The following is a 13,175-nucleotide window of genomic DNA, read 5'->3' as shown; positions in this document are numbered from 1 at the left end:
AACAAAAAAAAAAAGGTCAGATGTAAATCATATGCCAGTACTTCAGTGCTGTGTTACAGGATGCTTATCTGAAGAAGGTCCAAAAGCATATAGTTTATGAGCTATTTATTCTGGTTTTAGTGTTTCTGTTACTAGCAGTCTACAAGCATACTGCTGTAGACTTGACTGCATTGTTGCTTGAATGCTTTTCTCACATATTTATTTTTTCATTTTTTTTTTGTTGATTTCAAATGATTTGGTATGAGAATTTAATACCCAACATTCATTAATACTTAAAATAGGTTCTAAGAGGAAGACTTGAAGAAGCCACTTACATTTTGATTTTGTCAGTGTTGGTGAAAGATAATAGATTCTTTCATGGATGTTTTTAGTCTTCCATTTAACAGAGACACTGATGCAGCATTCACAGAGTTGTAAAATTCCATAAAATAGATCTTCTTAGTATTTATAAGAGATTTTTAATTCTCCCTTCTTCCAGTATTCAGACAAAACTATTTCTTCCTATGTTTAGTGTTATGTATGATGGTGGTGTCCCTGTTTGGTTTATGTAACTACCTTTATACAGGTTTTGCCAAGAAGCTTGACAAATACTTCTTCATCCCCATGCCACTTCCTCATCCCCTACAGCCATTTTCCAGAATGACTACTCACATGCAAGAGACTGAAATTCAAAGCATAAGACTACTTCTGAAATCTTTGATATTTGTGGAAATACACCATATCTTAAATTTCTTCTTTCATAGGATGGAGTTTCAGCATGGGATCTGCTTATCAGTTTCACAGTTGGCGAGTATTTGTGATTGTCTGTGCACTGCCCTGTGTCTCTTCTGTGGTAGCCCTCACCTTTATGCCAGAAAGTCCACGGTTTTTGTTGGAGGTATAACTTTCAAAATGTTTTTTGGGGGGTTAAATTAAAATTATTTACATTTACTAAATAATTTTAATTATTAACTTAATATTATACATCATGACATCTGTATAAGATCATTACATCTGTATTAAGATTGTTCAGTGACTATCTGAATATAAGTTTTGTTTAAATAATTTCATCCAACTTTTAGGTTGGAAAACATGATGAAGCTTGGATGATACTCAAGCAAATTCATGACACAAACATGCGAGCTCGGGGTCAGCCTGAGAAAGTCTTCACAGTGAGTATTACTCTTAAAGCTTGGCACACTTACCATGTTAGCTGCATTGCTGACTGGTGAGGTCTTGAGCACTTAAACAATCACTATTATTACTCTGCATGACAAAACAAATCATTTACACTATAAATACCTAAATATAATAAATAAAATCCTACTAAAATTGTTATATATTGAGCAGATTTTAAGATATCAACCTTTGGCCAGGATATTCTTAAGCATACAAACCCATCCTGTGATAATTTTCTCTGTTGCATGGATATAATTAATAGACTCCAGCTCTATTTTTTAAGTTTACTTCACACTTAATAATAACAGTAAACACAAGTAGAAGTCTAAGTTAATCAAGGTTTTGTCTTCAAAGCTTTTGAAATGATCACAAAAAATACAAAACAAATTAATGATCCAATCATCATTAAAATGATAATTTTAACAATTTATCTTCATTTAAATGAAATAATTTTTCAGACATTTAATTTTCTCACAATATCTTGCAAGCTAAACTGCATCTTTTTGTTAACTTGCAGTTCTAAAGATCAGGCCATATTATAATGATGGATTGTTTCTATTTGGAAGAGAGATTTTCTGTTTGTTTGTTTGTTTGTTTGTTGTTTTGTGTGTTTGTTTGTTTTGTACCATCTTCCTTATTTATAAAGAATATACACTTTTTTTTCTTCTGCAATACAGTTGGAACAAATCACAGGAGGAATCTTTTGCTTTGAAATCTAGTTTCCCTTTCCAGCTTGTGCTGTGCCATGGGAATGCTGGTACTCTGTTCTCTCTCAGAACAATATGTGGGATTTTATCGCTCTTCCTTGGACTTTTTCTTTGCACTAATGCATATATAACTCAATTAAATATATTCTTATAGGTTCCACATTTGCAGGCAGTCTGAGGAATATCTGACCATATAACTTTATTCCATTGAGAACTGCAACTTATTGTTTGAGATGTAGTTTCCATTGCCTATGTTTGTTTATTTTTTTTTTTTTTTTCCACAAAGAAGCTCAAGAACTACAAAATTCAGACTGAAGGAAGGCTGGTTAGCACATAGAGCTGGTACACCAGTAACGTAGCCCTAATAATATACAACAATAATATTATTATTATATCCTCCCCCTCTCCTTTGCCCTTGTGAGACCCCAGCTGGAGTACTGCATTCAGCTCTGGAGCTCCCAGCACAAGAAGGACATGGAAGTATTAGAATGAGCCCAGAGGAGGGCCACAAAGAGAATGAGGGTCTGTAGCACCTATCCTGTGAAGACACGTTGAGAGAGTTGGGGCTGATCACTTTGGAAAAGAGAAGGCACCAGAAAGACTTTAGAGCAGCCTTCCAGTACTTAAAGGAGGCCTACAGAAAAGCTGGGGAAGGACCCTTTGTCAGGGGGTGTAGGGATAGGACAAGGGGGAATGACTTTAAACTAAAAGAGGGTAGGTTTAGAGTAGATATAAGGAGGTAATTCTTCACTCAGAGGGTGCTGAGTCACTGGAGCAAGCTGCCCAGAGATGCTGTGGATGCCCCATCCCTGGGAGTGTTCAAGGCCAGGTTGGATGGTGTTATGGGCAACTTGCTCTAGTGGAAAGTGTCTCTGCCCAATGTAGGGGGTTGGAATTATATGATCGTTAAGGTCCCTTTGAACAGAAAGCATTCTATGATTCTATGATTTCATTTTATTTATTTATTTATTTTAATTTCATTTATAAGTAAAGGGATTTGCTTTTATTCATACTGTACAATTAGGGTGTAATTTCACAGCTGGCTCATGCTGATCTGAGCTGCTTTCCAAAGTATTGCTGCTCCCTGTCACCTTTTGGTTTTCTTCTGTCAGCATGGATTTTCATTGATTTATTGGACAGTTAGCGATAACATAGTTCCTATCCACCTATGACATTAGTTTAGGCACTGGGTAGAAGACAGTAATGTTCTAGGATTACAGATATGAGAAATTATTTACTCTAGTCTCACATCAGCTCACATTCAAATGCAGCCACAAAGAAGAAAACAGTGATCTAACAAGTCTTTGTCTCCATGGTTGTTAAAAGGTAGCACAGAACCATGTTAAACTTGGTAGTTTATTTATAGATATTTTTGTTAAATTTTCACCTATGAATAAAGCATGACAAAACTGTTTAGGGATTTTTGCCATCTTCTGCCATAAACATTGAAAAAACCTGATACCGAGGAGATGAAGGATTAGAGATAGTGCATTGTATGTCAAGGTTACACATTGATAGAAGTCCCTATTCTCCCTAATGTAAGCTTGTGGTAATATGATTGAAAATGCATCATCTCCTCATTGGACAATATTAACACTCTACCTTACTAACCACAGTGAAAAAAAAACAAAACAAAAAAAAACTTTTGCATATTCTTTTTAGGACATGCTCTCTCCTCCCCTCCTTTCATTTAAGTTAGAACTTGATATTATGACTTTTGTCCCAGTAATTTACTCACTTAGCTCTCCTGTGTCCTACGGCTTCAGCTGGCTTCTGCCAGTAACATTCTGTCCTATAAGTGTTAATAATGTCCACTGCTTTGTGTCGCTAGTTACATCAAACAGATATATTTTTATAGTATTTTTTCTGTTTCCACAGCTGATGTTACTTTTCTCTGTTATTAGTATAGATTCAGTGTGCTTTTATTTGATGTATTTTCTTAATTATATTGATATAATCTTACCCTAGAAGCTTTCTTCCTACATCAAGTTTGTTCTTGTTAGTCATTTTATTTAGGATTTTATCTTCAAAACTATAGAACAGAAAATGAAACAATTGGTGAATCATTGGTTTAAGAGTTAGAAACTCCAAATTGGATATATTCTAGTGACAGACTTGTGGAGGTGGTAGCTCTTAATACTTCTGAAAATATCTCCTGAGAGCAGTGGCACTAACAGAGTTAATATAAAATGATAGTATCTTCTGTTATGGGACTACTCATGTTGAACATTTACCTACATGCTAAATTACCTTTCTGTGTCCTTAAAATATGCATTAATTTGATCAATTAGTTTAAAGGTTAAAGTTAAAAAGAAAAAAGAAAAAAATCTACCCATAAAACCAAAATTCTGTCCACTCTTTCATTGCTATGTACTAAAAATATTTTTTTCTATAAATGTTTTCTTTTAGATGTATTGATTTTGTAAAATTTTAGACATTACATATTTCTAGCCATTGCAATTAAGCAGAAATTAAACAAAAGTTCCCTTTTCATTTAAATACTTTTTTTTTTTTTTTTTTTTCTTTTCATATATTGACAGCTAAATTTGCATGGTCCAGATGGACCATTGTCCTGGTTCAATAGGACTTTTATTATGTTAAAAGCCTATCAAAGTCATGGGCTTTTTGTCCCCAGTCACATGCAGTAGTCCTGGACATGTGTGATTGCCCAACCTCCACAGCTCCAAACAAGCCAGGTGGCCAAAACAGTGAAAAGGTTGCAGTTCAGCTAACAAGAGTGGTGCTTGCTCACATAACATGATTCAAAAGGCATGTCCTTTATGCTCAGAGGTGTGGCATATGTGAGGCTGTCTGTAAGTAAAAGGTCTTAAATAATCTTGGAGGACTCAACTCCAAATCTCAACTGTCATTTGCAAAACATGTTTCATTAAAAAAAAAAAAAAAAAAAAATGAAGGAAATTATGCAAACGGGATTATTGCTGTTGGAAGAGGCATGATAAGGTTACAGGCTTTTGATATGTTTTCTCAGGACAGTGAGCTTTAGTATTTAAAAAAATGAGGGCAGTCTGATAAAACCATTTAGTAGGCTCATTTATTTATTTATTTATTTATTTATTTATTCTGTTAATGCGATGAGGCTGCTGGTCCTCCTTAAACAGGATATATTTGTAAAAGCAGTGGGCTGAAAACTAGAACTTTGCTATCAATGCTGCTGTTGCCTAATTCCCTGTAGTCCACTCTGATATATCTGTGGATGGTGGTGTGCTCAGTATGTTACAAAAAAACAGGAGCTATTGCTACTTTCAGAAAGAGCAGCCAAACATTGAAGACACAGTCTGTTGCTCTCTACATCTTTATGTGTCAATCCCGTTCCCCATTTTATTTATTACCTTTTCATTCTCTTTCTACTTGTCATCTTTTTAAATAAACTGTAGATGAATACTCTGCCTTTTGCTATAATTCTGAGAAAGGAAACCAAAACCATATGTTTATCAGGTCCTGAAGGGGCTAAGAAGACCATACAGCACATTCTTGTTTTGCCAAACACTATCGTGCAAGCGATAACTTGCAATGTAGACAACATCACACTCTCTGTCACTGGTATTTCCATATTTTTCATTTATGTCTGTTTATCTCATTTCACTTTAGATGAAGTAGATGATCGTTCATAACAGCAATAATGTGTTGTAGTTCCAGACCATTTCACTTATTTTTTGTCTCTCCTCATTATAAAGGATAGTTAAAATCTACATCCAAAACACAAGGAGATTCCCTGTCTATTACTACAAGAAATAAGAAGAAAAGAAAAATGCTATTCAACTATTAATTCTTGACATTTCAAATGTTTCTATTGTCATTACTGTATTTTTAATCAACAGAATGTCTATATTGTGGTAATCAGAAGTCTGAAAAAAAAAAAAAAAAGAAAAAGAAAGAAAATTTTGGATGTACTTATCTGAGGTTTTAAATGTTTTATCTTTTGTGGCATTAGAGATGAGTACAGCAGCATTTGAGCAAAACCTGACAGTATCAGCTTGTTTTGTTCTGAAGAAATGGATTTCCCATGTGGTTTGAAAGCAGAGCTTTTTCAATACAGTTGCCTCCATAATGAACTTTGATATTAAAGTGTTTATATTCCTTCAGAGTTATAAAATATTCATAATTTAGACACAGGTATACTACCTGTTCATTTTTAGTTATGGTATTTATTAAAAGCTTCTAATATATCATAATATGCAGTTGAATGCTTCAAGAAAATGCAAATATTTTCTGTTTTGTTTTTATTTCTAGGTTAACAGAATCAAAACTCCAAAGCAGATAGATGAGCTTATAGAAATAGAGAGCGATACAGGAACTTGGTACAGAAGATGTTTAGTTAGAATTCGCACAGAGCTATATGGTGTAAGTAAAAACATCTGTTTGTTCTGCAATTACCTTTTTTTTTTTTTTTTAGATAAGTGTTCAAAAATGGGATGGATTTATTGAGCTCATGATGTCAATAATTGCAATGCTACTTTGGCTATGCAACTGGAAGATGCAACAACCAGTGTAAGATACTAGTTTTTGAGCAAAAGAGGTGCAGGTTAGTCACAGACAGTTGTTTTCAACTTCTGAGGAGAAAAATGTTGCACTGGCACTTACACAAGTGATGGTTGACAGTTACACATCCATATGTCCAAGCACCACAATAAAGTCTGTACTGAGAATAGATATTGATATCTACTAGTGTAAAGAGGTGACACATGCAGAGATCAAAAATTATCAGCAGAAATTTGAGGTGATCGCTCTACCTGCAAATGGTAAGGTAATGAATAATGTGTAAATGAATGTCAGTAAAACCTTTACAAGGCATTGAATCTGCATGTCTTTTTATTAGATGTTAAATGTTTTACCAGAAACCTACTTTAGCGATATTTCAGAGGGATTAAAACAACTTCACTGTGACTTTGCTCCACATCTTTTTTATTTTATTTTATTTTATTTTGTAAAATCAAAAATTATGCAGTACCTTCAAGCTGTTCAATGAAAATTGAGCAAAATCTTATTCATAATGAAAAACAAACAAACAAAAAACCTCACCAACACTAAACATGTCAAAAGAAGGTTTTTACAGCTGTTAAATATCTGGCATCTAAAGACTTCCCACAGGTACATCAAAACAGACAAAAAACAAAACTGTGTTGTAAAAAAATTTTGCCACATATTTCCAATCAAAATTGGTTTTCCTGGAAAAATGCTCTCTTCTTTTTGAAAGACAAAACAAAAGTGAAAGTGTCTACTTTTTAACTTATTTGTTCAAAATGGAGAAGCTGAGTATGGAAATGTTAAGTTTTGGCTTTGTTACTATGGCAGCTTTAAAGGAACCACAGCTTGGTTGTTTCACATCCGTGTTATTACACTGGACTAGCCCCTGGGCTAGAGTCTTTCCTGTTGCATGAAGTATGCTAAAATCTCCGATGACATACGGTCTCTTGTCTTCAATGTGTGGGGAAAGGGTGAGGGTGGGGAAATACCATTCTCAGTCTGCTCTGTTGTAGCATCTCTGACCTGAGGGTAGTCTGAGCTTTTCCTTGTAAAGTGCCAATTTCTACCCATTATAGGTTATGATGGCTCATACTGCACAACTCCCTGTTGAACTGTGGAATAAGATCCGTCTAAACTTAAGGCTATGTAATACTGGGAAGTGAGAAGGAAACACTTCAGGGAAAGTCTTCAGCTGGTTTATCTGGGAGAGTGAAATATGTTGCCTAGAGAATATGATTTTTTTACGTAGTCACAGTACATATGAATTAATGGACACAGTGAAAAGAAACGAGAAAGGCACAGAATGTGCACAACCTGGTTATAGTCAGAGGTTAACAGACTTGGATAAAAAATACAGCTATTAGGTCTATATCAAGGAGATGGCCTGCTCTCTCTCTCTGATTCCCTAAAGAAGCAAGAAAATCAGAATCAAAAACCTTGTATGAATTAAAAATAGAATTTAATATAAATAGAATTTATATTATAAAAATAGAATTTATAATATAAAAATAGAATTTAATATAAATTTATTTCCTAATGATTTTCAGATTTGGTTGACTTTCATGAGATGTTTCAACTACCCAGTGAAGGATAATACCATCAAACTTACAGCTGTGTGGTTCACCCTGTCTTTTGGGTAAGATTTCTTGGGATCCTAAACCATTTCTGATGGACTTGACAGAGAGAAGAATCATCTGCATGCAAATCTCTTTCACTATAATTACCATTTCTCTTTGGAAAAGTTTTATTCAGTATATTTCCACACACACACAAACACACACACACAAAAAAAGATATTGAAGTTAGTATTTATCATTTAGTCTATTCTTGGCTACAAGCATGACTCAGAGAACTGGTTCAGAATACCAGCATCTTCTGGTGTTGGTGTCTTCTAGTGTGTTTATACCAGCAACTGGAAAATACAGAGGAACTGTTCTTGTCTCACCATATTAAAAATATGAACTTGGTGCTCTATCTGCCTTAACTTGAACAGAAGATCATATTCTGGAAGTCTTCAAATTAGACTTCATTTATACTCTGTTTAGAAGGTGTTAGTCTACCTGTTTGCATCTAAAGGCAAAGTTTAAAGCAGACACTAGAAAAGATTTCCTCTTTGGAGCTCCCACGGTCTGCTCTTCCATCTAGGAAGAGCTCCATTCTTCATGTCTGGGTGCCACAGGTCTTCCTTTTTTCTGTCAGGACAGAGCCTTGACAGCTGGGCCTGTCCCAGCACCCCAGCCAGGAGCAGGGCAAATGGGGGCACCACCCTTTGGGACAGAGATGGCTATAGGGGACATGGACAGGGACAGGGACAGGCCTAGACATTGAGCCCATGGCTAGGCAGGGCAAGGCTGAGGGGAGCTGGTGACTGGCACAACTATGGTCTTTCTGGGGCAAGCTCCATGATGTGACTGTGCATTTTCTGTTTTTTCACAGCTACTATGGCTTATCTGTCTGGTTTCCTGACGTCATCAAGCATCTGCAGTCAGATGAGTACGCGTCCAGAGTGAAACATTTCCGCAATGAGGAGGTTTCACATTTTGTCTTCAACTTCACACTGGAAAATCAAATTCACAGCAATGGAGAATACATCAATGACAGGTTTAGAGATATACTAATATCCTGATGGGGCTGGAATAAATAAATGCATGTGTTCAAGCAAGTCCTAATAATCTAATATTTTCCCCTATTAACTATTAATGGTTAGGTGTTGTTTTGTTAGTTAGTTTGTTTGTTTGTTTTTTTCTTTTATTTATTTATTTATTTATTTATTTCCCATGGTAATTTTTTTCTATCCTTAATTTGTCATGACTCAATGTTGAATAGTGTCCTGGAGAAGTGGACTTGTACATGCCCTGGTGGCCTTGGTGTTAGATTCCTCATGTAAACACTATTCCCTCCTGAAAAATAATCCAAAAGTCCAAAATAATGATCCTTCCTTCTACAGTGGGATACAAACATTTTAAAAATGTGAGACATTGAAAGGACAGTATCACAGAAATATAAAAGTTAAATGCTACTGTAAGTCAACAGAAACACAAAGAGCTATAAAAACAAAAACAACACCTTGGCAATGTCATTCCTGTTTTTTAACTGAATGTATATGTGTTAAGTCCCTAGCTAGAATTTTACAGATAGATAAATAATTTAGGGAAAAACTAAGCACAACTGCTTTGGAAGTCTGGTTTCTCTTAAGAGATATAGAGAACAACCATCTGAATGGTCTCCCAAATAACACTGTGATAAGTAATTATTATTTCCATAGGAATACATATATCTAAGTGAAGAAAATCGATGATTTTGGTAATACAGGTCTTTTGTATATATATATGTATATGCATATATATGTATATATGTATAAGAATATTGGTTGGGCATTGGAACAGATTGCCTAGGGAAGTGGTTCAGTCACTGTCCCTGAAGGTGTTTAAGAAAAAGTTGGATTTGGTACTTAGCGATATGGTTTAGTGGGTAATACTGGTGGTTGGGGGACAGTTGTACTAGATGATCTTGGAGGTCTTTTCTAACTTTAATGACTCGATGTTTGTATGAACTTGAGCTTTGACACAGTTTATGGCTTGACAAAAAAAAATGAAGAGTTTTGTCACTTTTAAAGTAGCTATTGCTTCCCAGGTGAATTTCTTTCCAGGAGACAGTTGTTCTCCTAAAAGCAAAGAACCGCTTACTGTCAATAGGTTTTAGATGTTTTGTATTCTGTCAACCAAGATTTTATCAAAGTGAACTGAAAATTACTGTAAAACACTAAATCTAACACTAATATACTCTAAAATACTTCCAAGTATGCAAATTCAGTAGACTGCTAGGAGTTATTTGAGATTCACAAAATCCTTTCTGCAGTAATATCAATTCTTTTGATACTCTTCTTTGACAAATGTTTCAATACTTCACTCACCACTAGTTTCATTATTTCCTTCATGTTTTTTCTTAACTGGAAGTTACATCAATACTTTACTTTATGCTTCATTACATTTCTGTTGGGTTTGAATTCAAATCACTGCAATACCATTTTTAATATAGTCACAATATATTTCCTGTCCAAAGGTGAAAAGTGCATCAGGAGAATTTAGTATAAAGAGTCTGCCTTTTCTATTAGAACTGACTAATCCAATTGCTAAATGTTCTTTGTTCTCCTCTGAAATTGAACTACTTTTTAAAATGGAAAGTGTTATATGAAAAATGATAATGAGTTGACACTGAACACCAGCCTGATTTTAATCAGAGACTGTCACAAATGAGAAATGATAAAGTAACTAAAACTAATGGGCTGAGAACACTTTTTTTTTTTTTTTTTTTTGAAAAAGAATTAATTAGTTAGTAATTCTTTTCTTATGATAATTATAATTAACATGTGCTCTACTTTCTCATAAAGATGTGATTCTAACAACTGTGTTGTTGAGAGTGTAATTTCTACTATTTAAAATGTAGCATATTTTTGTGGGTTGTTATTCCTAATAACAGTCTTGTATAAGAAAAATAAATGGCTAAACACACCAGGTTTAATTAGAGTAGAGCCAGATCTGTGTTTGGAAGGATTTGCCATTTTAGTAGTTCTTAATGGCATGTAGCAATTAAAGCACTACTTTCCAAAGATTTATTCCTTTTGTATGCAGTCCGCCAGCAAAACTGCCCTTCCTTAGTTACAGCTTTTTCCATACCCTCATGTGAAATCACAAAAGGGTGAAACATCACAAAATTGCTGATTTATTGTTTTTATGTTTATATATTTTAAATGTAATTTATTGGTTATTTTAGTTCTATTTATTTATTTAATTTATTATTAAGACATTTGTCTTTTTCTTGTTATTGTTAACATAATGATATTTGTGTTAAGAGCATAGTGGAAAAAGCTTACAGTATTGCTTTAGCCTAGTCATGTAGAGGTAGAAAATTACTGCTAGTTATATACTTTATCCTTAACTTTTCTATGGATGACTTGATTGACAGCCATGATCAAAGACCTAGGAGTTAAATAAAAGTCAGTAGAAATAATGATGTTCAGAAATAGGAAAAGTTAATGACAATTCATTTGTGCACATTTTATGCATGCTGTATTTGCAATTGCATCCACAAACACAGGGCTAGAAAAAAACATTCTTCCTGCTTGATACCTAGATGTATAACTGCCAATGTAATTGTTGTGATAATGGTTAAAACAGTTAGAAAATCATTTTTAAAATCTTCAAGGAGTTTCTTTTGGATTTGAAACTGACCCAGTGCCCAGTGTGTTTCCATATGGGCAAATAAACATTCTTTGAAAAGATCTTTATTTCCCGCTTGTTGGTACCAGCAGGTGGTTGTTTGTACCAAGAGACTGGGTTCCTGGAGTCTGAGCTCTCAATTTATGACTGTAATGTCAAATTATGAGTATTGGTCATTTTAGAAGGTTATTCCATGGATGTCATGACATTGTTTTTGGTTGATGATTACCACAGAAATAGTATCATTGGTTATGGCCAGCAACTATGTGTCTTATTAATGTTTTTTTTTCTGAAAGAGAGTATTGCAGAATCAGCTAATCATTAATCATGTCTCTGGAATCTCTTTAAATGATCACTGTTTCTGGGGTTGAGGTTCTTCAGCATACCAAATAAAACCATAAAGATTAATCAGCTTGACCCGTTGCTGTTTCTAATATGTGAAAGTAGACAGACAGAAATTATTTGTATTTTACAGGTTTATTATGATGAAGTTTAAATCAGTAACCTTTGAAGATTCCCTTTTTAAGAATTGTGTGTTTGAAGACATTACTTCACTGAACACATACTTCAAGAATTGTACTTTTGTGAATACCACCTTCTACAACACAGGTATTACATGAAAATTCCTGAGTACCAATTTTGCATCTGCATGTTATCATCTGACTGTTGTCAACTGATTATAGATTCTGAATTTGTAATGAAGCATACAGGAAGCCTTATCCTAGGGAACACAAAGTTATAAAATCAACAAGCCTCAATAATGTAATACCAGAGAAGAGAAAGGATTGCTCTTCCATTTGAGATACTTCAGGCCTAGTATTGATTCAGATAATAAACCTTTCTTTCATTTTAATCATCCCTAAAGAGATTCAGTCTGGAGATGAGAAACTGATTACTTTAATTAGGTGTGTTTTAATTTGGTCTAAATGGGACTATTCTATTCTTACATAGGCATAGGAGCTGAGTTCAAGATGCACGCTTCCTTATCTATAATCATTCTCAATATACTAAGTATTTTACCAGAAATAGGAATTTGTGTTTTCACATGTTTAAGCAGAAGACTTGATTTGTTTATGTCATTGTTGCTGGTTTTGTTTGTTTGATTGATTTTTTTGCCTTTCATTGTAAAACAATGTAAACTAAGCTTGTATCCAGACAGATGCAGCATTTTTTACTTCTTTCCTGTAACTGAAATAATCATATTAGTTACAGAGTTAGGCTATACCTAACAAGCAATGTCCAGCTTTCTTTATTTGAAAGAAGGGTATTCCTGAGTAAGGACTTTAAGGCTAATGGAAGGAAGAGAAATCAAGCGAAAGGTATAAGGAGAGATCTTTAAAATGTTATTTGAAGTAGAATGGTCTGAACTGTTACATTTCATAATTCATCTGCATCCTTTCATGAATGCATGAAAAAAAAGATACCAGATCCTAGCAAGATCTGACAGATAATTTTCAAAATGATTATCTAGATGCATAATTATAAAAAATGGAAGATACATCTGTGATTATTTGTGCTTTAATGATAAATATTAAAACAGACACTGAGTTTGCAGAGTTCACAATTAGTGAAAAAGATTAATAAAAAAATAACTAATTGCATTTCT

At 34.1% G+C, this 13,175-nt stretch overlaps 1 protein-coding gene across 2 annotated transcripts in view; it reads left to right on the top strand.

The window, feature by feature from the left end:
• The window catches only part of SV2C (synaptic vesicle glycoprotein 2C), a 112,343-nt gene that overhangs the window by 83,158 nt on the left and 16,010 nt on the right, over positions 1 to 13,175 (top strand). For both annotated transcript variants that reach the window (XM_035310054.1, XM_035310053.1), the window contains 6 exons: positions 744 to 877; positions 1,062 to 1,151; positions 6,117 to 6,227; positions 7,898 to 7,986; positions 8,787 to 8,951; positions 12,045 to 12,178. In XM_035310054.1, coding sequence (XP_035165945.1) covers positions 744 to 877; positions 1,062 to 1,151; positions 6,117 to 6,227; positions 7,898 to 7,986; positions 8,787 to 8,951; positions 12,045 to 12,178 — 723 coding nt within the window. The remainder of the gene's footprint in view (positions 1 to 743; positions 878 to 1,061; positions 1,152 to 6,116; positions 6,228 to 7,897; positions 7,987 to 8,786; positions 8,952 to 12,044; positions 12,179 to 13,175) is intronic.

Source organism: Oxyura jamaicensis, chromosome Z (genome assembly GCF_011077185.1).
Source record: "Oxyura jamaicensis isolate SHBP4307 breed ruddy duck chromosome Z, BPBGC_Ojam_1.0, whole genome shotgun sequence".
NCBI lineage: Eukaryota > Metazoa > Chordata > Aves > Anseriformes > Anatidae > Oxyura > Oxyura jamaicensis.
Note: the sequence above shows the minus strand (reverse complement) of the source record. Positions and strands in the feature narration are given on the sequence as shown.